At 36.8% G+C, this 27642-nt stretch overlaps 3 protein-coding genes, 1 long non-coding RNA gene and 1 pseudogene across 4 annotated transcripts; 3 read left to right on the top strand and 2 right to left on the bottom strand.

Annotated features, from left to right (window-relative positions):
* Positions 1-1049: 1049 nt before the first annotated feature.
* Positions 1050-2061, top strand: LOC130714387 (early nodulin-like protein 6). Its single transcript, XM_057564289.1, has 2 exons — positions 1050-1248; positions 1715-2061. Exons 1-2 carry the CDS (start codon positions 1050-1052, stop codon positions 2059-2061), a joined length of 546 nt encoding a protein of 181 aa, XP_057420272.1.
* Positions 2062-3307: 1246 nt separating this feature from the next.
* Positions 3308-9352, bottom strand: LOC130713128 (DEAD-box ATP-dependent RNA helicase 27-like; annotated as a pseudogene).
* A 7413-nt stretch (positions 9353-16765) lies between these two features.
* On the top strand, positions 16766-20927 carry LOC130714547 (kinesin-like protein KIN-8A). The gene is made up of 7 exons (XM_057564454.1): positions 16766-17704; positions 18408-18681; positions 18900-18950; positions 19046-19138; positions 19242-19607; positions 19720-20385; positions 20534-20927. The coding sequence occupies exons 1-7, from the start codon at positions 17079-17081 to the stop codon at positions 20564-20566; spliced, it is 2109 nt and encodes a 702-aa protein (XP_057420437.1). The 5' UTR covers positions 16766-17078; the 3' UTR covers positions 20567-20927.
* A 1594-nt stretch (positions 20928-22521) lies between these two features.
* On the top strand, positions 22522-24539 carry LOC130710533 (uncharacterized). The gene is made up of 2 exons (XR_009010392.1): positions 22522-22834; positions 23095-24539. It is a non-coding gene; the product is annotated as an uncharacterized LOC130710533 (long non-coding RNA).
* A 1006-nt stretch (positions 24540-25545) lies between these two features.
* LOC130710531 (protein MIZU-KUSSEI 1) lies at positions 25546-27110 on the bottom strand. The gene is made up of 2 exons (XM_057559836.1): positions 26960-27110; positions 25546-26867 (listed from the first exon to the last, which is right to left on the bottom strand). The coding sequence occupies exon 2, from the start codon at positions 26863-26865 to the stop codon at positions 26026-26028; it is 840 nt and encodes a 279-aa protein (XP_057415819.1). The 5' UTR covers positions 26866-26867; positions 26960-27110; the 3' UTR covers positions 25546-26025.
* Positions 27111-27642: the final 532 nt, after the last annotated feature.

Below are 27642 nucleotides of genomic sequence, written 5' to 3'. Positions count from 1 at the left end.
AAATGATTTGGTGGGTGAGGTCTCTGTCAATTGTGGAAGGTTTTCTGCACTTTTTATATTTGATTCAAGAGTGTTGCCATCAAGGCATCAACAATTGGATTTTTGGATTCATTTCTAAAGAATCTTACATTACTAAGTCTAATATCAGTAAACTAATTTATGATTTTCAATCCATGCATTCTGATGGCCTAAAATATGTTCATGCAATTGCTAATTACTAAGTCTGGCTCTCCTTTCCGTCAAAAAAAAAAAGTCTGGCACTCCTAAAGTCCCAAAAATTAAGGTTAACTGGTTAAGTAAAGAACAAAATACAAGTATACCAAGTTACCAACTAATCTTTATGCTTTACTGTGCACTTAAGCTTGTAACTTTGACGTACAAATACATGATGATTTAACATTAACTTAATAGCTTGTTAGGATCAGCTTATTTGTTTGCAGAATTCCTTTTGCCACCTAAGAGCTACTCACATAAGCTTCTTGCCATAATTGATTTTGACATTTGAATCAATTGTACAAAGATTTTTACTTTGTGATGTGTGTATGCTTCAACATATTTCTTTTCCCACGTAAGTACCTCTTTACTTGGAGCTATTATTTTTGTACACCTTAATATTTTCCATCTCCTTGTCCACCCTATCTCTCTCTCTCTATCTCTCTTCATTTCTAATCACATTATGGGTCAAATTTTTACAAGCCTCTTCCATTTGTTCAAAGTTGTGTATATATTCAATCAAAGGGTGTAACTATAAGCTATTAAGCCACTTTCAAAAGAAAAGCTATAAGCCACATCAAATGAACCAGCTTTTAGGGACACGTGGTAGTTTCAAGTGACATCTTCAACTTCATCAGCTATTTTCACTCAACAGAAATAGACCACGACTGCAAAACGTGCTCCTGAATGCTCTCCCTCTTCCTCGTTAACAAACTCCCATCTTCAACTTCAAGTCCCTTTTTAAGTCCAACGTGAACAACCCTATCTTCTCAAAACACACACTTTCACTCCTTAGCAGCAATCACCCTTTAGAGCTCCCTTCCACAAATCCAAAAATGGCTCGTTTCTTCAAAGCCTCACACCCCATTTTCCTATGCTTCATTCTTCTCTGTTGCTTCCATGTTTCCCTCATCAATTGCTCTGAGTTTGAAGTTGGTGGACATGATGGTTGGGTTGTCCCCAAATCAAAGGACAATGAAGACATCTACAACCAATGGGCATCACAGAACAGATTCAAAGTTAATGATACTGTTCGTAAGTACCACTTTTTAACAACTCAAATGATACTTATGTATATATGTGTATAACCATTTCATTTTAACACATTCCAAAATTCTGTGCATGTTTTAAAAATCTTCTATTGATTAATTCTGAACCAAGATTCAATTATGGAGAGAAGCAGTGCTTGTTTGGATACACGGTGAACCAAAATCACTAGAAGCAACTTTCATTAGCTTTTGTGGCTCTTCGTGATTTTAGATTCATTGCGGTACCAAACATGCACTAAACATCATGGACCAGTTTTTGGGTTCCCAGAGTCTTTTCCCGTGAAAGAGAAGCAATCCAAACATGCTATTAGTACATGTCTGGAAATCCATTCTAAAACTGATTGTAAAGTCAAAATCATGGTGAATTAATTCTTGGAAAAAAAGGTTAATCCAAACATATTAGAAATGTACATTTTTTAACTTTTGGGATTGTTTATACCTTTTACATGTAGGTTTCAAGTATGAGAAAGACTCTGTTTTGGTGGTGAGTGAAGAAGAGTATGAAAGGTGCAAATCCTCTCGTCCACTGTTTTTCTCCAACAATGGTGACACTGTCTTCAAATTTGACCGGCCAGGCACCTTCTTCTTCATTAGTGGGGTTAGTGGTCACTGCACCAGAGGGCAGAAGCTGATAATCAAGGTTTTGAATGTGGAGGAGCCAGCAGCACCATCACCCCAATCTGCAGATGACACTGCCCAAACACCAAGGGCTAAAAGTGGAGTTGCTGAAATGAGTCCTCCGAGTTTCACAACATGGACATTTTTTGTTGTGTCACTCTTTGGCCTGGTATATGCTTGAAGCTTGGTTGATTCTTTTGTGATCAGAGTCTTAGGTTTATGAGTGTCCTAGCTAGGTTTTTGGTTTCTTAATTTTTAAGAGTTATTAGTGTCAGTTTCTTTGTTGCTTTGGTGACAGGGTTGGACGGATTGGATTGGAGTATCATGATGATGATACTTTTTCCTTCCTGAGTTTGTATTGACTTTTATTATGACCCTAGTATTAGTTTGATTGTCCTAGGTTTTTGGAGTTTTTAGTACCAGTTTATTATGACCCTAGTATTAGTTTGAGTGTCCTATGTTTCTTTCTGATAATGGATGGATTTTATCATGAACTAGCTACCCTATTGATCCTGATTTCATGAAAGAAACCAATATGAGGATATCATTGATTAAATATGTATAGATTTTAATATAATCCAATCAAAATATATTTAAAATTATCTTAGCTTAATTAGAACAAACTAAAATTTCAATTTTTTGTTGATTTTCTGCAGCTAATTAGAGTTTAGAACATGCTATAAACTTCAAATTTATAACTAGAGAAGAAGGAGAAAAATCAGGTCTACCTGACTTTTCCTCCTCCCAGTATTATTTTGCACCTCATCATCATGGTCATATTTGCCTTTATTTCACAACTCCTTATTGGAGGTAATTAACTATGATGATAATTCATTATATAACAGTGGTTTTTTTTTTTTTCAGTACAATTCTATCGAAATATTTTATATGGAAACAAAAATTTATTGGATCAATAAATTTCAAAATGCACTCCCCAAATTTATGACTACAGAAGAAAAAATTAGTCCAGTTAAAACTTTCCCCCTTCAAATATTATTTTACAGATCATGATGATAATCAAATTTACCTCAACTTTACAATTCTTAGTGAGAAGAGGGAAAGGTTATTTAAGCTGTTCTGCATCTTGCTGGTTTCAATTCAGCGAATTTTCTGTCAAACAACTATTAAATGAGTCTTATCTAGAAAACTAATCCTATTTCAAACATATCTCAAATCTAATCTTATTCTTATCATAACAAAACATATCTAATATCTCAACATCATTGCTTTTCAAAAGAAACACTGCATATCAATGCTTCAAAAGCTACTTATGAAGGTTTATGATTGAACTTACAAGAACCAAATAATAACCTAAAGTTACAAAATCTGACTAAAAATTGGGGGTACTACCAAAACTTTTTGTGGATGCAGGAGAGATGTTATGAAATAACACCCATTGTGTATTTGTATAACTGGCATGTCCACTGCTAATGCCTCACAAATTGCCGCTTATCATCTACATTTCCCCTGCTTCCATAAGGATTGTTGTGGCTGAATCCATGTTTACTTCCATCAACTTGACGCATTTTCTTCCTTTTCTTACTGCCGTTTATGTTCAGACTCACCTTCGGTGGGTTTGAAAAACAGAATGAAGCAGCCACGGCCTGCACAAGTACGGAAAATGGTTTTATCATATTGTATACATGCTTTACTATTCAAATCAAACATAAAATTCCTTCTTTAATCAATATGTTGCCAGTTTGATTATCTTTGTTCCATCTTCCATGTTTATTCATTTGCCCCTATCATAAAGCTTATGATCAAAGATTCAAAATGAAAAGAAAATATAAGAATTAGGAATTCCCATAGGAGATGATTTTAAGTCCCAGATATGATATCAGGGCACAAGAGCATAAGATCAATTTAAATAATGTTTTGTTTTCGTTGGCATATATATTCAGGTGGTTCTAGAAAACTAGTTAAAATAGTTATAAAACATGACATGCTCTGAAAGCTGTACCTGCAATTACAGTGGCGGAACCAGGATTTTTGTGGAGCCTGGGCAAGTTTAAGCCTAAGTCTAACTGCGCACATCTGACTCTGACCTAGGGTTTTAAATTACGGTTGCGGTTGCGGGCATTGCGATGTTACGGCATGAATAGCCTATTACAATGACAAATATGTCACATTCTCAATTAATCACACAACTCCAACATATAAGTACAGCCATAAAGATAATGTAGCAGAGGGATGTTAGAGAGAGTCTTATCACATTGAAAAATTACATACTTGGGAATAATTGAAGCCAATATCACCTTTTATCAATATGAAATATATTAAATCTGATCAAAACTTAAAAATGTGATAAGAATGGGGCAAGTTAGAAAAAGACTAACAGAGAAGGCATATAGCCATCAATCCATCATCACGTTCTAGCAAGGGGCGCTCTTCTATTTCATTAGCATCTTCTTCTCATACAAACAATGGCTTGAGCCAAAATATTAAGGAGCCATAAACATAAAGAGAATGGTTTGTGCAAAATTCCCTTCTATCATTTTACTTATAATATTCTTACCCCACACAAAGAATTTAAACATTCATTCTCATAAAATTTTCCACCTCTCTCAACCTAAAATTCTAATTTATTGATTGAACCCAGCTATAGCTGATCAAGATTACTTTTCTAATTTGCTAGTTGTTCACTAGATCATAGATATAGTTGTTTCCTCAAGAAGGAAATTAGACCAACTCATATAGGTCTAAACCCACTAAAAAAAATCTGATATGAAAACTCACCCATTAAAAAGAGGAAAAATAAAAAAAGTATATATGTATCATATAAAATTTAGATAATATTTCTAATATCATATTTTTAAGAGCACACACTCACCCAATGCATTTTTTTTACTGTGCATACATATGTTTTTTCAATATTTTACCATATATGGTGGGTATATGCTTAAAAATATGTATAAGTATAATATCAATTGTTTGTTACTTTCAAAAGAAAAAATATCATATGTTTGTTAGCATCCAGCCCATAGAGTACGCCTACTGGGCCGTAAAAAAGGCAAAAGCTTTAATTTTTTTTCTCTAAAAAATTTCAAAACCCTAAATTTTCTATCTCATCCTTCCTCCACTCTCTTCTAGCGTCGTGTGTTTCTTCTTGCCTTCTTCTTGAGGCTGTTTCTTCTCCACAGCACCGCCTCTTACAGTTTTCTAGCTTTCTAAATAATCACCCACACCACAAATCATCTCATCATGACCCTTCTTCCTCGCGCTCTCTCCCCCACAAATCATCTGCCTCACGTCCTCACTCACTCTGTATCTCAAGTCTCAGTTCTCACTTTCTCACAGTCTCACAACTCCTTCACTCTCTCTGTCCCTCAAGTCTCACTCCTTCACTGAGTTCACTCTCTCACTGTCTCATAGCTCCTTCACTCTCTTTTATTTTTTTTATTTTAGTCCCTCAATTTTGTCCTAACCTTAAAATTTTTCCCTTTCTCTCTTTTTTTTTAAGTCCAAAAGCATAGCTGGGCCAAAGAAAAAAATTTAATTTCCCCCCCTGAGCCAGGGGGTAAATCCGCCCCTGCCTGCAAATCAAGCTTGTGAACGTTGAATATATCCTTCATGGAATGTGAATCGTATGCTAATATGTATGATCTATAAGCTTCTTTGGCCATCTTGTTCAAATAAAAATTTTTGGCTACCAATTTCTCCTGCACAATCCAGAAAGTCCTTTGTGAGATAAGCTGCTGTTGGTTATGATATTAAATAAAATTTTAATTAAAACTATGAGAAAAAAGGACTGTACCATGTGAGACTGTATATTCGCCACCTTCTTTTTATCATATACATATTCTTTCACCGGAACCTTAGCTGCCTGATAAGCATAAATATAATATTAATGATTTGAGATAACCCAAGAATAAGTTCTTACAAGATTGGGGTTAGACATCCTGCTTCAAGTGTATTCCAGGCATGATACTCAAAAGGTTTCCACCAGTATTCAAGTAGGGAGCTCTACTTGACTAGGTAAAGTAAATGCATAAGCAAGAAATGCTAAATAAATTATAATTCAGTACGTATCAGCTAGCTTACTATCCCCCCCCCAGGTAAATGAGTGGAACAAACCTTCAGGTAGTGAAGAAAATTCAATTCTTCCTCAATCAGGAAAAGCAAGGCATTTCCTTTTCCACCTTCCCCACGAGCTGTTCTGCCAACCCTGTGGATATATTCCTGGTAGCAATATAAAACATACATATCTTATCTTATACTGTACATAGAAGTATAAGACTGCTAAGAAATAAATAGAAAAAGGATATTGATTGACCAATAGAACAACAGATCGAATGTACCTTTGGTTCATCCGGTGGGTCATATTGCACAATACAGTCCTGTGACATAAATAAGGAGGATCAAGATAAAATCTTCTATATTTAATGGTTTTCAATTAACAGAATAGATTGCTGTACAAGTAGTCATATACAGTGGCTCATTCAAAATTTGTTTACGTATTTGTTAGATTGACTGATTGCATGTTGAATAGTTGGGATAAAGATTAAAAGTCTCATTCAAATACCCTTATGGAAGTATATTAAGTTGATACGAAAAATAAATATACCACGGCAGGTATGTCAAGTCCACGAGCGGCAACATCAGTACAGAGCAAGATCCCCGTTTCTGCTTTGCAGAAGTCAAAGAAGGTAGTAGTCCGGGTCTGCTGCTTTTGTTTTCCATGGATACTTGAGCAATTAATATGAATGAGATTAAGAAGGTCCGCATGGAATTTCACTGAGTTGCATGATGATAAAAAGACCATCACTTTTTTGGATTGATTCCTCTTCAAAAAAGAATAGAGAACAGTAAATCGCTTGTCACAGGGAACACGAACATAGCCCTGCTGCAATCCTTCATTTGTGACCTGCATTGATGACAATCCTCTCAAGATTGAATATGATGATAATGCTGATGAATAGGGTTCATATAAATATGATAATGTCAACAGACATCACCTTGGTTCTCCCATCATCTACATCAATATAGATAGGAGTTGTTTGAAATTACAAGCGGGCAAGATCTTCAACCTACATTATAAGGAAAAATATTATTCAAAACCAAAAACTATAAGCAAGCAATATCCCTTCATGTCCCCTATTCTTACTTTCAAGTAAACAGTTCATCATCAAATATAAAAGCCTAGAACAATAGTCATAGATATATAAGAAGAAATTAAAACTTGAAAGGAGAATCAGACTCTCACTTTCAAGTTTCAAGTAATGCTTCTCTAGTGGACAAAAGGTATTTATAAGAAAAAAATATAAAAAAATTGAAAAGAAGTTAAAAAAAAATCAGGAAAGAAGTTGATGAAGGACGGAAAATGAAGAGCTTACCTTCTTTGTTTGTGTAGCCGAAAATAAAGCGGTTTGCCTGTTCTGTTGAACGAGAAGCAGATCAATTAGCCAAGCCCATCGATAGTTAAAAAGACATACTACATATATCTTATATGTTAAATAAGCATAAGTGCATAAAAGCACACTTCAATAGGAAATATAGCAACCACATCAGCCTAAAACCCCCTAACATTCGAATATAACCTACATGACCAAATATATTTACATCCTGTAAAAGAGGAGTTGGCAATCAACCCACATATGACTAATAAAAATTACAATTTATTTTTTAAGGACCTAAGGCAGAAAAATGCCAGTATCACTAGGTATATATAAGCTAACTGCAATCAGCTGCTGACATTCAAAGTCAATAGACACTTGGGCAGAATTCATGATTGTACTTCACCTCTAGCTAGGAAATAGATAATAGTTTCAAATTTAAGATCACTGAAGTCCTTTTTTTCCAGTATTTTCCAGTTCAGTGATCCAACCACATATGGCAAATGGACTGGACAAAAAGCAATTTCAAGACACTATTAGGCTCATGCATGACTGGAAGGGAGGGGAGAGAAAAAAGAAACAAATTATAGATACCTTTGGGAGGATCTTAATAATCTGCCTCATTTCATCCTCAAAGTTTGCTTCCAATATCCTGTCAGCTTCATCAATGATGAGGCACTGCCAAATCGAACAGGAATTCAGAGTAAGAGAACAGCTTGAATCTACACTTACATATGCATGCATGCATCTATGATACCCCAGATATCTGAAAAGACCCTAAGTTCAAGAGCCTTCACTCCAAAATGGAAAAAACAGAAAGGAAAAAAAACACTCTAAACAACAGAATTTATTTATGATGTTCCACATGTAAGTAGTGATTCATGCACTCAAAATCTGCTGGCTTTCTTTCCCTTTTGGTTTTCTTGTTTCACTCAAACCAAGCAGACAACAAGAGCAATTAGCAAATATAGGGATAATTAAATAATGATATAAGATATACACATGATGTTAATTCGAACTAATATCAAAAGGTTATTTCGTAGCCAAACTGACCATAGTGAGCATCAAACACTAAAAGTTAATATTATACAAGAAATGCTCAGATTACTCATAAGCATATAAAAACTCAGAAACCATTATGATAACCAAAAGACATTATCAATAAATACTCGCAATGAAGCAAAAAAGAGAAAGAGTTGTATGAACAAAATCCATATTCACCTTCAAGTTATTATATATGAACCTCTTTGTATTTTGAAGTTGATCTAGAAGCCGACCAGGAGTTGCTATCAAAAGGTTTACCCCTTTAGCAATGCTCTCAGCTTCAGCTCTTCTAGCTGAACCTCCCATGACCAATCCAATAGTTTGTGAATGATACTTAAGAAGCTCCTTCGCCACAGCATGTGTCTAAAACAAATGGCCAATTAGATAACAAAACCAGCAAGAATCAAAAAACTACAAGACATGATAATAACTACATACCTGCATTGCAAGCTCTCTAGTTGGGCATATTACAACAACACCAGCCCCATCACGCGGTGTGAATTTAACATTGTGCAGCAGCTCCACAGCAGGAACTAAAAAGGCAAGAGTTTTTCCAGAACCAGTCCTTGCAGCACCAAGAACATCTTTACCAGTAAGAAGTGGTGGAATTGCTCTAGCTTGAATCTGCATTGGTCATACATACTCATATATAAGTTAAATTCTAAACATAATATGTTGCATGTAAAAGCCACTCTGCATGTGTTGCCTCTTGAATCAATCAACGAATGGATGAACAAAAGTTCTTTATAATATAACTTGTTTTTTTAGCATTACCTGAGTCATGCATTGAAATCCCATGTCCATGATGGCTTTACAAGTAGGTTGAGAGAGTTCGAGAGAAGCAAAAGACTCAGTGGTCATAATTCCAGACCCGGTGTTGTTCTTCTCATTTATCTCTTCCGCTTCCACCTTATTCTTCTTCTTCTTCGAGGATTCTGCATCCATATCACTGTGATTATCACTCTCTTCTTCTTCTTGTTCTACATGATCATCGTTAGCAATATCTCGGGGTCTTTTTTTGTCGTGCTTGTTATTCTTTTTGGTCTCTGTTTCAGCCATTGGTGAGGTTTGAAGGTTGTTTTCTGGTTCAGCCATGATTAGGATTTGCAGTTTGCAAAACCTCAACTGCTATCTTCTTCTTCTTCTTTCTATTTCGTTAAACCCTGGTTCGTGTGCACGTGCACGTGCGTGGTGACGGGGGTCACGTGAGTTATGAATTGGACCGGGTCAAGAGAGAAACGGGTAAGGGCCCATTTTGGTTAATCTGACCCAAATTGATGAACTGGATTACGAGACAATCGGGCTAGTGGATTTGAAGAAGAAATAAAATAAATTGACCAAAAAATTAAAAAGAAATAAAAACGATATGTAAAAGGCAAAATTTGATGATTAAAAAATTCACAAAGGCATTGAATAATAAAAAGTACATGGAGTAATAATGTTCTCTTTTTTTTTTTGCTACTTGGGAAGGCTAAATCCCAAATAATGTTCTCTTACATTTTATTCCATCATGTCTAGACATCACATCAGGTAGCAAATTGGAAACATATTTTCAGAGAAGCTAACTCAACAGTGGACAGCTTTGCAAAGAATGGCATTAACATGCCAATGGACTACAGACTATTTGAGGCCTCCCCTCCCTTTTGTCTTGTGCCTTTTATGTTTGATTTCTGTAACACGTTGTACCTGAGATCCTAGGTTCTCTTCTGTTTGGGCTTTAGCCCCATTTTCTAATAAAAAAAAAGGTAGCAAATTGGAATGAGAAAACAATAAAAATGAAACAAAGTGATTAAGCTGAATTTAGTACTTTCTTAGACGCATTCATAATCTAATCGCCTAGTTCTTGTCATTGCTTGAAAGATATTAAGCTGAATTTAGTTCACAAATTAACTTCATCATAAACACTATATACTAGGTCCATTCTCTTTGCATTTGAAACCCTAAATGTTATAAAATAAAAAATACACTACAAAAAAAGTATTTTTTAGTGGCGGTCTTTTTTGCTGTTTGTGGCGGTTTATGACCGCCACTAAACGCTTACGTGGCGGTCAACGTGCCCGCCACCTTCTCGGATGCCACAACCGTATTTGTGGCGGTTTCTACCCGACCGCTGGTTTTTCATGCCACAACAATTCCTGGCGGTTTAAGACCGCCACAAAAGTCGCCACAAACTGTTTTAACAAGGCTTTGGTCCCTCACTTATCACGATTTTGCACTTTTTGTCCCCAATAATAAAATTAGCACTTTTAGTCCTCCACATTGCTTAATGTTTTGCAAAAATGATCCTTTTTGGGACTAAAACGGCAAAAGTGTGTAAATGTAAGGACTAGTTTTGCTAATTTTTTTCTGGAGGGACCAAAATTGTGATAAGTGAGGGACCAAAAGAGCTATTAAGCCTTTTAACAAAACGCATACTATGGGCTGAAATTCTTGTTCTTGTTTGCTTCAACAATTAAATTCTCTCTAAATCATATTACGATCAAAGGAATGCAGGGATATGACAATTAAGTTCTCTACTAAATCACAACATTATTAATTTCAGACACTATCTCTTCTATTTCTTTCCTTCAATTCTCTTTCTCTAGGACCAAATTTTCTAAGTACTAGTTGCATACCCATAACAAAGACCCTGTACCACAGCTAAGGCAAATAGGTCCTACTTTCTATATCTCATTTCCTCAATCACTTTCTTTGAGGTATACATCAACAGGAAATTACTATATATCTTACTATACCCCCTCTTTTTAGTCTTTCTTCTGGTTTTCTCAAGTACTTTCCTTTTCATCCTATATTCTCTTTGACTATAACTAGTTATAAACAGTGCATTTATCTTCGAGGCAGCACCTTACACTCTCTCCAACCATAATCTACCCCCAGCAACCAACCAAAAATCTAGTAGTTTTCATACAAACTATGCAAAATAATTGTAATTACAATTTTTCTCAATCAATATCTCAGATATAACTAGCTGACACACCATTCAAAATATCTTTCTACAATGGGGTATAATGCACTGCAATTTTCTAAAAGCAACCTGCATTACCTGAGAATGGTATCAAACAAATTAGTTGCTTTCTGTTATTCAGCTGCTGCCACTTCTGCTTCATTTAGGTAGCTGCTGAAACTGAGTTAACTGGTTCCCTTGATGGTCAACAGGGTAGCTCCTGTCCAATATAACATCTAATAGAAGTCTTAAATCACTAGAACAACTAGGAAAAAAAAGCAGTTCTGTTAAAAAGGTTAACTAAGAGTATAAACAGAATCTGCATATCATTGAACCAAATAGTACCAAAAGAGGATATCCGGGAGTTTAATTCAGATCTAAGCCACAAATATGAAAACACAATATATAGATATTATAGACACAAACACACACCTATGAATAAGAACTTGAATCAGAGGCAGAGACTACAGAAAAAAAAAAAAAAGATAAAATCATAAAATGACAATAGGTATCAGAGTAGTGTTATCTTGGCTAGAGGAAAGGCTTTGAACCTCATTCCACATCCCTTGTAGTTTTATCAATCATCCTTGTTTTAATAAAGATTCATTATACTAACTGGATCACAAACTCAATATTGCTGATGGCTGGCCACAAAGCTTTCACCTTTATAAGAAAGTTATGATCAGTTAATATTGATTAAAATGAAAGGCAAAATCATTGAGTTAAAAACTGAAATAGGAAGAAAAACAGGTTCAAATTACCAGGATTTTCTAGAATGAGGTCAGGACAAGGAGACACCTACACAGGAAAAGCACCTTGAAAGTATCAAGCTGTAGAGTACTTTATGTTCCAGTAGGAAGCAATTGCCAATCACTTTCAATTCATCTTTAATTACAAATATAAAATAAAATAAAAATTTTAATTGAACTTGAAATGCTCAAAAAGTCAAAATAAATAACTAAGTTGTCCTCCACACATATTCAGGAAACTTCCAAGATGTTACACTATCACAAACCAGAGTATGCATCATATGGAAAGTATATTGTAAGGCATAGTAGTTATTTAAGCTCACCATGAAATAAAGGAATTGAAAGAGAGATTGTGCAGGTAGTGCTGCACAGGACAAAATAAAGAGACATAAGAGAAGGATAAAGTAGATTCAACTGGCAGAGAAAGATATGAGAATTCATAACTAGTTATTACATAGAAAGATAGAATCAAACAAGCACTATTATGCCAGTCTGTGAAAGCAACTATTGTTGTCTGATGCAGAAGCACATAGGACATGGAAAAAAATGTTGAATGATCCTCACATAGCAATATTGGTTAGAACTTACAGGTAGCATTGCAGACTTGGCACTCACAAGTCACAACAAGTACTCAAAAGTCCCAAAGGATAGAATACAACATTCAATTTGTCCAGAAGTGAAATTAGAGTTCAATGCTTACTTGCACATAACACCACCATCCATACTTGGTATATTTTATTAGCATCTTGTAAATCATAGCTCAGTTCCACAATGGATTTCATGATTATCACATACTTAATTATGGCAGGAATTTCTACTTACCTTTATGAGAAGCATGTCAAGCATACTGTTTAATGAAGATTGATCCATGCTGGGTAGAAATTGTTCTTCACTTAGAATAGATAAAATCCTTAAAGCAAGTTCTGAGGTAATCAACTCCCTTCCATGCTGCCCAAAACTCTGAAAGACAAGAAATCATCTATCAAAAACACCAGAATAACCAATTTGAGATAACTATCCACTACAAGCTTAATTATAGTTTTCTCTAAAAGAACACCCCACTGCAAATTTCCTATTATATTATAACAATTTCTTCCCTTGTTGGCATTCAACTCTTGAAGCAGAATCTAGTAGATAATATACAAATATTTGCATTATTAAGGATCTTCTCACATGAAAGTTTGCCACCAAAACCAATTGATATATACTAAACTTACAAGAAGGATCCAGAGCTTTGATCTTCCATCAAATTGTCACTGCAGAATTCCACAAAAATGCTTCAACTAAAATAATCATGTTATACAAAAAGAATTAACCTGCCAAATAGCTTAAAAATCATGGCTTCATCAAGTTCAGTGCTTCATCAAGTTCAGTGCTTCATCAACTCACAATTCAAACATTGCATAGACCGTGACAATTGATAAATTCAGTCAGTAGCAGAGGCAAAATAAGGAACAAATCAATTCCTACACAATTCAAGGAAAACTATCGATTAAGAAAGTGTTCTTCAGATTGATTCAACTAAATAGTAACCGAAATTTAACAGTGATATGAAACGTGGTAACATGTTAATCTAGAAACAACAACAAAACCCTAATATGTTAATTAGCATAGCAAACAAAGAAACAGAGAGTGAAGAAACAAAATACGAACGACGATTGAACTAGGGTATCTGATTTTGAGAAAACCCTAACTTCCTCTTCGAACTCCTTGCACCGCCGTCGCCGCCGCCGCCGCCGCCACCGCCTCGCTCGATGGAACTGAGAGGGAAGCCATCGATGGATGAAGGGACCACAGGTGGAGATTCAGAGAAGGAGAAGAATCGCGAATGGTGAAGATGAAAATCGCGTGGTAGCAGCATTGAAAACATTTCTCATTCAAAAGCCTAATAAATTTAAATTTAAATTATTCAAAAACAATTGGAAATAGTGGCGGTCTAAGTAAGACCGCCACAAACTGCATGCCACTAAAATTAATTTTTTTTGTAGTGATAAAAAACATAATTAAGGAGGTAAAGAGAGAGAGACATTGTTGGTAGGCATGGCAATTACAACATAGGATGGAGTGAGGCGAGTTTAAGAAAGACAGGATAAAAATGTGGTCCTCAATTTCGGTTTTTGGAAAACCAGTGAGGAAACCAAACCTTCATTTATTTTTTTAAAAATTAATTTAACCTTATCCATTTGTATACTTTTTTAAGCAAATCATGTAGTAGTAAATACATTTTAATTCAAAGAATTTACAAAATATATACGTAAAAGATCTTATAACATAAAAATTAAGAGTGAGTTTAATTTTATATTTTTCTTAAATTTTTATTGAAGAAATATTTTTTTAATTTTTGGATGTTTAGTTTCTTTAAACTTTAAAAAAACATTATTTTAAAAAGGTGAAAGATTATTTGAAAAATTTGTTTTTTTATACACCTAAAAAATATCTTTTTAATCTGAAACAAACACGCTTTAAATTATATTTCTAGTCCAATATAAGAGCTAAATATTATTATATGTTAAAATGAGAAAAATAAGTACGGTGAAAGATCTTACCTTCCTGATTAAACAAATGAACTTAATTTTCAATATTTAGTAGTTTGAGTTTTGTGTGTTTTGCCAAATGCCAAATGTCTACTCAATCTTAAAAACTATTTTAAATATAAAGGTGTGATGATGATGGGGTTTGTTCTACGGCTAGCTGCTTTGATCTTTGTTGTGGCAGGTCATATATTTTTTCGAGTGTGTTTCTAGCCACTGTAATTTCTAGCCATATGTTAAGTAGTGCGGTTAGTATCCTCTATTGTTTATTGATCAGCAGCTTTTGGTGGGTGTTAGTCATCAAGTGATAGTGATCATAATTAAGGAGGGGCACTCTGCATTTGGGGAGTTTGGGAGTTTAATCAAATATTTATTGGTGGTGTTGATATTTTCTTTCCTGAAGACGCCTATCATGACAGTAGGACAATTTGTTGGAGATAAAATAACACATTTAAGCCCTTAATTATTAATGGATCAAGTGTCCATACATATTCTATTCCACATATAATAATGCACACGAACTGAAATTTTCTAGTCGGGTGTCCACGGTCCAATACTTATGGAGGATACTAATGGTTTAAACCAAATATATTAATTAAATAGTTGAAGGCATAGATGTTAATACATCAGGCATTATCGGAACAACCTCAGTCGACACTTCCTCAATCCAGACAAACCCTGGAAAAAAATATGCATATCAGGGCAGGAAATATGCAACCATGTTACCCGAACGACGCACAATATATATTGGTAAAATCTAAACTAATGTGGTATTCAACTATTCATAGTTCATACCTATTTTAATTATTATTATTTTTTTGGTACATCGAAATTTAAATTACACCTGCTAGGAATTGAACCCTAGACCTTCCCCTCACAACTCATATGTCCCAAGCTCTTACTACTTGAGCTATCATTTGGGGACACCTATTTTAATTAATTTGAATGCGGTTTTCTTTGATGTATTACTTGATAAATTAGTAAAACATGAATATTATTAAACTACCACTAATACAAACGATGAAAATTCAATTAGAAAGGCAAATCAATTAAAAGCGTAGATTTTTTTAGAATAAAGTATTTATCGCCGATAATAGTGACTATCTTATCGTTGCGAGTGTTCGCCCTAAAAGCTGACAACGAAATATACTCTAATCAAACAATGTGAGCTAACCACCACATCACACCTCATGGTTCAAAAGTGTAGCATATAACTCAATTGAAAACATATTCACATATTAACTTGTAATTAATTATTATTATTTCTCTTCTTGAAAAACTAACAAGAAAAGGAGAAAACTAAGGATAGAAAACGAATCACTCAAAATGAGGTTCTCTAACTCCATGTAAGGATTACAATCTATTTTTCTAACACGACTTAGAGTCACATTCCAAACCTTCCCAAACAGATATTTAATCTCAGTAAGAACCGATAAAAACCTCTCACTCTCCACATCTTTCATAGAAGTCAGAAGATCAGCATAATCCACCTCATAAATGACTTCTCTATGGGCTTGACTTCAAGCAACCGAGAGGCTATCCCTCAAAGCATTTGCTTCTTCCACCAAGGGAACAACATCCTCATTGTAAGAAAAGAAGCTATATGGTTAGTTACCGCGCAACAAATCACCATCCCATCCAATTCTCCATTTCTCGAAGCTACCATCAACATTCAATTTCACCACACTCACTAAAGGGGGCCACCGCTTGCCTCTCATCCACAAATTCTCAGTAACCCTACTTTGCAGGCTCATAAACATTAAGAACTTATCATGATCATGGCAAATCTAACGTCAAACCTCTTGCAACGTCCATGGGTTTACTTCAAACATTAATACATTTAACTTAATTCAAAAATTATTCAAAAATCTTTCAAATGAACACATTTATTATTGAATGATTTGTTTTTGTTTCAACTTTTTAAGTTATCTCACATCTAGCAACCATAAGACTAATTCCTCGTTAATATGAAATCACGTTAAGTGAGTAGAGTTCTTCTGACAAATGTTTATCATACGCACCACTTAGAAATCAAAATCCGGACCGGATGAAACTTTATCTTAAGTAAAACTAATCTAGAAAATAAACACAAAATTTATACACTTCAAACTTAAACATTTATTTTCCAATGTAAAAAAAAAAAAACTTAAGCATTTAATGTCAAATTTCATTTATGACAAAGAGGAGATTCTCGTGCACCATTAAAAATTCAAGAAGGAGGACCCCACACCTCATTGGTTTCTGTTTAAATGCTGACATTTGACCGTTACATCATGATACAATACAATACTAGTACTACCATTTCAAATTTTCACCATACTTCCACACTCCAACCTTCATTCACATACATACAAAGTCAACCAATTCAACCACAAAACCAGGTGTATTCTTGAATTAGCAACATTCAAAACCTAACTTAACTCAAATCCCCAAATCACACTCTCACACTCTGTTCACCAATCAACCCCATCTAGCCATCTACCTTCTCCCTGCAAAAGCTTCCAACTTTCTGAATCACCGAGCCATTTCTGCATCTGGGTCGAGTTCAAATTTTTCCGGGCATGTTTCTGTAGAGAGAAAAAGCTATACATCGGAAAATGCCGGTTTCAACTCGGTCTCAGCTCAGAAACCCGCACCATGGCCTCAAGGAGAAGCTGAAAACGCTCACCCTCTTGTACGAGCAGCAGAAGCAAGCCTCTGCGGCTCTCAAGAACGCGCCTCTGAGGGCTCCCTCAGAGAAGGCTGTGATGCGGGAGAATGCGATGCCGAATACGACCGTTACGAGAACGTTCGTGCTCCCTCAGCCGCCTTCGGCGGCGGACGACGACGCGAAGGAGAATCAGAACAGCCTTGTTCTCGGGCCTGATCGAATTGTCGGGTTTTCGTGCCCCAGGAAGGTCACGACGACGGCGCCGCAGGTTTCTATTTCGAGCTCGGCTACTGTTGCTAGGAAACTTTCGATGGGGAGAGGGATCGCGGAGGAGGCGGGGAAGAAAGATGGGAGCAGGATTATGGTGTTTGTGAGGGTGAGGCCGATGAACAAGAAGGAGAAGGAAGCGGGTTCACGGTGCAGTGTGAGAATTGTGAATCGCCGTGATGTTTATCTCACTGAATTTGCCAATGAGAATGATTATCTCAGGCTCAATAGGATTCGGGGACGCTGCTTCACCTTTGATGCTGCATTTCCAGATTCTGCAACTCAGCTTGAAGTTTATTCTACCTCGTGAGTTAACTGATGCTGTTTTTAGTTCTTCAAATTGTGGATTTGTGGTTCAGTTGTTGTTGTCATTTTCATAAATTGGATCTTCCCTTATCCTGAAGTTGAATTGTTTTGAATTATTAGCAGTTTCTATTCATATGTTCTATGATATATTTGGATTTTCTGCTGTAAGCTTCTCTTCATCCTCTTTCCATATGAGATTTGAGCCCTTTATGTTATATCTATTAGTTTAAAATAACTCGAACTCAAACTTTGAACTTGGACCATGAGGTGAAGCTTCGACTTTAAGCTTTTTTAAAATTTTAAAAATGGCAAACCTGATGCTATAGACCGCTATGCGCGAGGTCTAGGAAGGGGTCAAATATAAGCAATCTTACATTGCATTTGAGCTTATTTAGAATTAGAATATTAGATTCAAAATCATGTGTTCACATCTCTAATGGAAAGAATGTCCGATAAGTTGGCTAGAGAGAGGCCTTGCTTATTTATCAATTTGGTATGGTCTGGCGTGGGCCGCTGATGTATGCTAGACGATAGGCCCCTACGATCGGGCATGTCCTATTCCCACCACTAGATACAGATTTGTGGCCATGACATTGTTGACAATGCTAAATGTTCAGCGTTTATTCAGAAAATCTTATTGCTGTTAAAGTCATTTTGTGTTTGGTGGAGAGGTGCTAAGTATGTTGTGACTTAATTTTTTCAGAACCTCGGAACTTTTGGAAGCAGTTCTGCAGGGGAGGAATGGGTCAGTTTTCTGTTATGGCGCCACGGGAGCTGGAAAGACCTATACCATGCTTGGCACGATGGAGAATCCAGGGGTGATGGTTTTGGCGATTAAGGATCTTTTCAGTAAAATCAGGGAGAGGAGTTTTGATGGAAGCCATGTGGTTCAACTGTCCTATCTCGAGGTTTACAATGAAACTGTCAGGGATTTACTTTGCCCTGGAAGGCCTCTGGTTCTTAGAGAAGATAAACAGGTCTACTTTCTTATCTTTGTTAATAAAATAAATAGTATTCACAAGTATTCTGAAACTGCATCTAAAGATCATGTAAATTGTATGTATTCAGTTTAATCTACTAATATCTAGTAAACTTTTGATAAGCAATCATAGGAATTTCAAGATCATGTTTCTCTTATATTTGAACTTTCACACTTGAAAGATGTATGATGATGCTTTGCCTGATTATGTTACAGGGGATTGTGGCTGCAGGTCTTACCCAATATAGAGCTTATTCTACAGATGAAGTAATGTTCTGATCCTTCTTAGAAGAATATACCCTTAGACAACTGTTCCAAGTTTGAACCTTGATTTACGTTTCATTTTCCTCTGGCTGCTTCAGGTGATGGCATTGCTTCAACAAGGAAATCTGAACCGAACCACAGAACCAACTCGTGCAAATGAAACATCTTCCCGTTCTCATGCAATTTTGCAGGTAACTAATTCTATGTTTTTAATGAAAACAAAGGATCTATTTGATGTTGTGATTGTCACATGTTTTTGTACTAACCAAATGAACATTATGTTGTTACATTTAGGTTGTGGTTGAATACCGAGTTAGAGATGCTGCGATGAACATTATTAACCGAGTGGGCAAGCTCTCTCTAATTGATCTTGCAGGTTCAGAGAGAGCTCTAGCCACAGATCAAAGAACACTCAGATCTCTTGAGGGTGCCAATATAAACCGGTCACTTCTCGCACTAAGCAGCTGCATTAATGCTCTTGTTGAAGGCAAGAAACACATACCGTATCGAAATTCAAAACTCACCCAGCTTCTCAAGGATTCACTTGGAGGAACTTGTAATACGGTCATGATTGCAAACATTAGTCCAAGTAACCTCTCTTTTGGTGAAACTCAAAACACTGTTCATTGGGCCGATAGAGCTAAGGAGATTCGAGCAAAGGTTCGATAATCTTCATACAATTTCAAGCTAGTATCTCGAAATGTTGAGGCATAACATAAACCTGACATTTTATGATGAAGTATAAAGATATAATTTTGTTGTGTCAATACAGGTAAGCGATGCCAATGAGGAAATATTACCGGTGCCTGAGACAGAAACTGATCAAGCCAAGCTGCTACTTGAGTTGCAAAAGGAGAATCGTGAATTGAGAATGCAGCTAGTGAGGCAACATCAGAAGCTGATGACTCTAGAAGCACAGTCCTTAGCTTCACATTCCTCTCCGACACCGCCTTCAGCCACATCTCTTTCCACTCCTCCAACTTCTGCCCAGCCAAGTGAGAAACGAAGGACTAGATCCTCTTTCTTGGCCGGAACTTGCTTCACTCCAGAAAACAAGAAGAAGGGAGCTGAGCTAGCTGTCAGGACACTTGAACGAACTGTGAAAGCACTAGAAGCGGAAATAGATAGAATGAAGAAAGAACATACCTTGCAGCTAAAGCAAAAAGATAATCTCATTCAACAGCTTTCACAAAAGGGTGGAAAACAAGAATCAACAACTGGGGGAGTGGGAAAGAGAGCTAGTCTACAGGCAAAAGAGACACCATTGAAGAGTCCAATTCACCGCTTTCGATCTCCGCCAGCCCCAACTGCCAAGAAACGAAGCTTTTGGGACATAACCACGACAAATAGCCCCTCAGTTACTACATTAAATGGGAGAAAAACTAGAAGTCATGTCCTTTCTGAACCTACTGCACCTCCTCCATCCATGCTTCTTCAGGTATAGTGATTCTTCTTACCTGTTTAGCTTAACCTTTTCAACTTCTTCTGCAACTGATGCCGCTAAACTTCTACAAGTTTCTTGTTTTTGTTGATGCATGTGCTCGTGCCTCATATTATCACTGACTACATTACATTACATTATGCAGCCGGGTTTTGCTCGTCAAAAAGCCAATAATTAAAGGGATGTACAAAGTAGCTCAGAATTATATATAGAGAGATATATTGCACCTCCTTTGTGGCCATCTTTTTTTATGTCTCTGCTCAAAGGATGATAGTTTAGTCAGCTGCAAATCTGAGTGTCCTTTGCATGCTTCTTCATTCGCCCTTGCCTTACCACTTACATTATGCCAGAGAGTTGTGTATATGCACCAAAATATTTATTGTACATGTACTATATTTATTCTAACTGAGTTCTAAAAACAGGATGCCATGGATATGTCTATGATGCTCCTGGAATGAATTTGTGATTGAGTTTATATTACCATGTACTTCTGATTTGGACCTTTTGCTACAATCTCTATCAAAAAAAATATTGGACAATCATGTAGTTTCCCTTTTCATAATGGAACATCAATGACTAGTTCATGCAATCAGGAATTTATTCAGAGTCCAACAAACTAACTCCAAGTAATCATAAAATCCTAAAGCCATATCCAAAAATCTTAAGATATTGATACTCAAAGCTAATGTACGATAGAAATTCATTCCTCAAAATTTTCGGTTTGGGTACTACCTCAGCACAAATTCGCAGCCTCTAAGGACTGAGTACTATTCTCCTTTCGCAAAGCATCAATAGTGACTTCAAAATTTTCACTCAGAGCTTTTACACTTGAAAGATTAAATTTTTACTATCAAGTAGGGTTGGCAATGGGCCCCGTGTGTGCGGGTTTGACCATTCCCACACCCAAACTTAACACCCAAACTCAAATCCAAACTCAAATTCAATATGGGTGCAAAAGTTAAACCCAAACCCAAACCCTTGGATTTCGGGTTACCCGAACCCAAACCCAAAACCCAATGTGAGCACTGATTCGGTAAAAAACCAAAAATATCGACCTGGAAGCAACATGTACATAAGAGAACAACATGAACATAAGCTGATTAAACCTCATCATCATTTCAATACAAAGGGAAAAATATAGTTCATGAACATAAGCCTACTTAGTAACTTTAAAGAAGACTCTACTTAATAACTTTAATAATATATATAAGGGTTGGTAATTACATGCATAAGACTTCGGGTTTGGGTTTGGGTGCGGGTTTAATCAATCTCACACCCAAACTCAAACATGTTTTAAAATTTGAGTGAAACCCAAACCCGAATCCAAACCCAAAGAAATCGGGTTTCGTCCGAAATTTCGGGTCGGGTTTGAATTGGGCCCCGCGGGTCTGGGTTTTTCTGCCATCTCTACTATCAAGACTTGGCAGACTTGTACATTAGCAATCCAAACTTTGCTAAAGTAGTTCTTCGGCACATGCATTTTAATAAGCGACTCAGTGCATGTTTGGAAACACACTAAAAAACTATGATAAGACTAAAATCATGGTTGACATATGCAAAAGTTAGGCTTACCTAATTTAATTTTAATTTTTTATTATTTTTTACTTCTATACATTCATATTATTGATTTGGAATCAACAAGATTTAGCACAACTAGTAGATAGTTAGACTCCTTAAGCATCTAGTCTAAGGTTAGATCCTGTGCGGTGCGTATGGAGAAACATTTGTTGGGAGAAGCCTACCTACTAAATGTAATTTCAGAGTCTCGGAAGATTAGTCTCACGGTTACCGGTTGTAGAGATACCTTGGAAAAAAAATTGATTTGGATACAATTCATAAAGCTGAGGTGACTCTTCAATTATAATTTAGTCTATAAGTGATATATAGCCACAGGCCCACAACCAACTCTAACACACCAGGGCGGATCACACATGCTTCCATTTGTCAGGATTTTTGGGAATAAATTACTTAGTCATAGCCATTAAGCTTATAGTTGGCTGACAAATAAGGATCACACAACCCAACAATTAAAAATGTAGACAATGAAACTGGTTGGACTTTGTAGTGACGTATGGATAACAGGATAAGTACCACAGACAACCTTAATAATCCACTCTTCTAGTTTCTTCTACTGTTTCGTTTCTCAATGGTGGTTAAGGGAGGCTCGGGTGCACTAATTAGAGAAATAATGATACAAAGAAGTGGCCCAACTTTATGTTGGTGAAGCAAATAGCTTTTGCATCTTCGGAATGATGAAAGGATGATTAAAAAAACACAGTTTTGGTGTCCATGAAAGACACCTTAACAATTTGATTTTAAGCCATGAGTTATCCTCACCTTCATCGCTTCTCTCACACGTTGCAAGGAATAGTAGGAAATTTTAAAAGCCTGGAAACTAGGAAGCAAAAGGTTTAAAGGGAATCCCAATCATGATCACATTGTCCAGGTAAGGGAATTTCTTTTTGAGCTAGATATATGTGTGTTCGGATCGCAGTGAGTCCGACATAAATGATTTTCAATCGAACCCACAAGTGTTAATATTTATCTCGAAGTGGGTGCTAACATCAGTTTGCACTAGTGAGAACGGGACTGGTCATATATATGTCGACGGTGGTGGGATATAGTCTACACTTGGCTACTCTAGCAGCACAGATTACTATGAGTCACAGAGTGGTGAGAATGTTACAGATTTGATTTTTGAATCAGGCCAACAAAGAAAAGCAGTCAACAAGAGGAAAAGCAAAGGGTGGAGTGTATAAACAAAGGAAAAGTGAGGAGAAGATGGGGTCTGCTGTCAGATTGTAGGTAACTGGATGTGGATTTTCTTTTGCTTTTGTTATATCACTTTTGATGGCTTCTATGATTAGGCAGTAACAAATATTCTTGGGATCATTTCACAAACAAAACTGTGCATAAAAAGCAATGATTGGAACAAACAATCTTAACTTTTAGACCGAATACTGAAATTTTGTTAAATTGATGAATCATGTTGATAAAGGATCCTAACTAAACAGGGAAAGAAAGAGCATCAGAAGAAAACAAATGGCTTAATCCAGTTTTTGGTCCCTATCCTTTGTCATAAATATGGCTTTAGTCCTTCACCGGAGCAAAGGTGGGGATTGGTCCCCAATTTTTTGTAAAATAGATGGCTTTGGTCCTTCCGACCGGTTTGGTCAACACCAGAGCTCCGGAAAGCTCATGTGGCATTGCCACGTCATTTAATGAGCTTAGGTGGAATTTTTATTTATTTTTTATTGAAATTATTAAAAAAAATTAATTAACCCCAGTAATTAATGTCCCTAATTAACCTCATATATTATTTAAATAAAATCATTGAAAAGGGGAAATTCAACAAAATCCTTTTGCAATACCCAGAACTCCAATGCCACAACATCATAACTCTAACCCATGAACTCCCCAAATCTAATAAACTACCCAAAGACACGATATTCATCAAGAACCACCAACCTTCTATTTCCCCTTCCTTCATGAAATCCTTTTGCAATACTCAGAACTCCAAACCCTCCACCTCCTCCACGCGGGTATGGGTAAAGGCTGGATATTTACATCAAAAGGAACACGAATCTTCTATCAGCCATCACCATCTTGACGTTGTGTTGAAAGAACATCAGGCTTGCAGAGAACGGTGGTGATAGTGGACGAGATCGAGGACCTGAAGCGCGGATCTGAACCTCGCGCGATGAAGGCGTCAGTTTGGTGGTGACAGATCTGAGCTTTTGAAGCGCTGGATCTTTGGTTGGTGTCTATGGATTCTGTTCTTGAGTATCTGTTGGTGCTGTGATTCTCCTAGCTGGGCGTGGTTGTTGCTTGTGAGAGTGCGGCAGGTTTTGTTGGACGAAGACATAAGCTACCTCTTCTTGGATATTATGTGGAAGAAAAAAAAATTTATGTGGAGGCCCTCACGCTGTGCTCCATTTTCTTTTTCTTGTGTTATGCTTCCTCTGTTTTACCCCTGTAACTATGCTTCTATTTTTCTTCCTGTTTTTTAATCTTGGTCACTGACCTTGATTTTTTCTTGTATTTGCTTGATGGGAGGCACCCTTTTAGTTTCGATTCTAGTTTTGATTTTGATGTGTAGTTTCACCGTTCTTTTCGATTTTGATTTGAAGAATGGATATGAAAATATTTTATTTTTGGTCTCCTTCATTTCAACGTAAGAAAGTCTTTTCAGAGGGAGCATTTCAATTTTCACTGGTTTGACTCAGGAAGATGGTGAAATGATGATGATGAAGATCAATTTAATTTAATTAGGGCAAGTTTCAGATTGGGTTTCTGGGTTTCTAAAAGAAAGAAAAGATGAAGTTGAGGATGATGAAGATTAAGATTGAATGATGGTAATTAATCTGGGTTTTTTAAAATTTTTTTAAATAAAAAATAAATAAAAATTCCACATAAGCTCATTAATTGACGTGGCAAAGGCCACATCAGCTGGCGGAGCTCCGGCGTTGACCCAACCGGCCGGAAGGACCAAAGCCAACTATTTTACAAAAAACTGGGGACCAATCCCCACCTTTACTCCGGCGAGGGACTAAACCCATATTTATGACAAAGGATAGGGACCAAAAACTGGATTAAGCCAAAACAAATTAAAGGGTACTCAAGCCAAAGAATAATGAAGTTATCATCCAGCATACACACAAAAGGAGGGGAGGGTTAGACAATCACAATCTCATAGTGTGTTTTGATTGGTGCTGCACGCACACACACTACAAAACACTATAACCTCATAAGCCACACTTTGTTACTTCTCTAAAGAAGTGATTATGAGGCTCCAACCGCAGAATCAAACACAATATCAAATAACAATCTTACCAACCTTAGTGCATAATACCATTTGTGGAATCTGTAAGAGTAGAACCGACATAGTAGAATCCAAATGAAAGGAAGTACATGATATGATGAAAAAATTTAGTCTATAATGTGCTAAACTATAACTATGATGATCTGTGAATGAGGTGGAATTACCAATATAATAGGAGCATACTCTTTAAACACTTTAATCATTGGAAATGAGTTGAATCATCAAGCAAATAAACACATAGCGAGCAATGAATAAAGAAAGCGTGGGGAAGCACAGTGCAAAGAAGGCAATTCATCATTTGCAATCAAATAAGATGGCATAATGAAATTGCTAAATGCGAAGACAATCATGATTTGCATTAATCTCCTTCTCATAACACTAATTAAAAGGATTCCAAAGAAAACTATACATATACACCTTTCATCCCCCACCATAATACTGTAAAGTATTGATTGCCCACAATTCCCCCTTCTCTGCCTCCTATTCTAACAAAAAAAATACAGAAACCCAACTTCTTCTACCTCCAGGAAGAAGAGGGATGAGAAAAGAAAAAAACATGGACAGAACTAGGTCTCCATTTTCATGATTGAAGAGCTAAACATGTAATAAAGGAACAACCTAGTTAACCAAATCCACAAAGAACAAAAACTAAAAATGAAAAAGGGAGGTAAGTATAACTAAACACTAAACAGAGCTTCCATTCAGGCAAAAGGTTCCAAATCGCAGTCTGCAACCGCAATTGTGGCCATTTCAACCCGCATTTGTCTGCAATTCCGCCGCAACTTAAAACCCTGCATCGAAGAGCTTGAGTTGAGCTAGACTCTAAGCAAATAAACACTGAGCTCAGGTGTACCATTGCTGTCAGGATTCATCATGTAGAAAGCCTCAGAGTCTCTAGACCCAACAATTCTCTCAAACCTTGCCCTCATGTACATGATTTCACCATCAGACCCTGCAGCTTCACCTTCACCACCACCTCCATTCTTAGTATTACTCCCTGGCAAAACACCAGCACCCATTGAAATTGGCTCCACCGCTTTCAGAATCTCCCAGTCCTTCTCACCGCATTCTCTCCTGGTAGCAAACCCACACTTCTTCCCATTACAGTAAGTCCTCCACAGAGGCTCCTGCAGCAACCTCACACCCTTCTTCTCTGCTTCCTTCTCTTTCTCCTTCCCCTTCTCCTTATCACACTCCAGAGCAATTCGAACCAACCCAGAAGCCATTTCTCGAACCAAACCGCTTATCGGCGTCGCCAGCTCGATGAGAAACGCCGGTGGCGAAGTGGGGTCCTTCTGAAACGCGAAATGCACATGCCCCCGACGGTACCCGAAGAGCGTACCGACAACCCGAGAACCGAGTCCAAAGGGTAGGCCGGAGCGATTCTTCCCGAACATGGTGAGAACAGAGCGTAGCCTGGAAACCGCCACCGCCTGAAGCTTCTTCCTGGTTGCGTGCGAGGTGGTTGCTGAAATTCCTGAAGCTGAAACAACCTTGTCATCATCCTCTTTTGTTGTGTGATCCTTTAAGGTTTTGGTCACTGTTTCTGAGGTGGGTGGTTGTGGTTCAGCTTCTTCGTTTCCAACCTTGTTGCTGGTCCAGTGGAAGTGCCTCTTGGAGGATAAGTCTTGAGGGATTGTTGTTGGTGTGTCCATGACTAGTGTTTTCATGAGAGAAACGATAAAAATGCAAGGTTTAAGTTTAAGAACAAATGGTAGAGACAGACAAAGAGACAGAGAGAGATTGAACCTGGTTTGGTCTTTTAACTATTGAGGATAGAATGAATGAATGAATGTGTTGTTGTTGTTGTTGTTGGGCTTTTTGGTTTTGGTTTTGGTTTTGGTTTTGGTTTGTTTAATTAATTGATTGATTCATTTCTTTGATATAGTGAGTGTAAGAGAATCCTGACAAAAGAAACATTGCCAGACCCACCTGCTGATATAGGAAATCAGAAAAGAGAGAGACAGGGTTAGAGTGCGTTTATCAGAAAAGAAAGGAATCTAAGGAGACAATGTGTTTGTAATTTCACTTTCTTGTGGGGCAGAGTGAGTAAGACAGAGAGAGAGAGAGAGAGTGAGAGAGAGAGGACTAGAACTCTTTAATCTTGATGCCTAAAACGGTAAAGAAAGATTAAGAAAATGCTAAAGCAAAACCTACCAAAACACAAAGATGTCACTGTTGAAACTCGATGAGCAGTTAGCACTTAGCACACTCATCTGATGAGTCCATGTCTTGTAGTGCTATGGCGCACCAATGGTCAAATCAGATTAAGGATTACTGAATTCTCATGGCTCATGTTGGCTACAGAGACTACATTACAAGTATCTACAGAGACTGACACATCATTGTAGGTCAGCCCCACAAGTGATCTATCATATTACAATGTTAAGAAAATTGATGTCTCAGTCTAACCCAAGACATTCTTTCATAGT

Source organism: Lotus japonicus, chromosome 4, assembly GCF_012489685.1.
Source record: "Lotus japonicus ecotype B-129 chromosome 4, LjGifu_v1.2".
Classification (NCBI taxonomy): Eukaryota; Viridiplantae; Streptophyta; class Magnoliopsida; order Fabales; family Fabaceae; genus Lotus; species Lotus japonicus.
This window is presented reverse-complemented; position numbering and strand designations above follow the sequence as displayed.

Excerpts from the sequence above, each read along its gene's own strand:
- LOC130714387 (XM_057564289.1), top strand. The coding sequence starts at position 1,050 with ATGGCTCGTTTCTTCAAAGCCTCACACCCCATTTTCCTATGCTTCATT. Across the intron at positions 1,249-1,714 it reads CAAAGTTAATGATACTGTTC|GTTTCAAGTATGAGAAAGAC; the intron begins GTAAGTACCACT and ends TTTTACATGTAG.
- LOC130714547 (XM_057564454.1), top strand. The coding sequence starts at position 17,079 with ATGCCGGTTTCAACTCGGTCTCAGCTCAGAAACCCGCACCATGGCCTC. Across the intron at positions 19,139-19,241 it reads GTTCTCATGCAATTTTGCAG|GTTGTGGTTGAATACCGAGT; the intron begins GTAACTAATTCT and ends TGTTACATTTAG. Across the intron at positions 19,608-19,719 it reads CTAAGGAGATTCGAGCAAAG|GTAAGCGATGCCAATGAGGA; the intron begins GTTCGATAATCT and ends GTGTCAATACAG.
- LOC130710531 (XM_057559836.1), bottom strand. The coding sequence starts at position 26,865 with ATGGACACACCAACAACAATCCCTCAAGACTTATCCTCCAAGAGGCAC.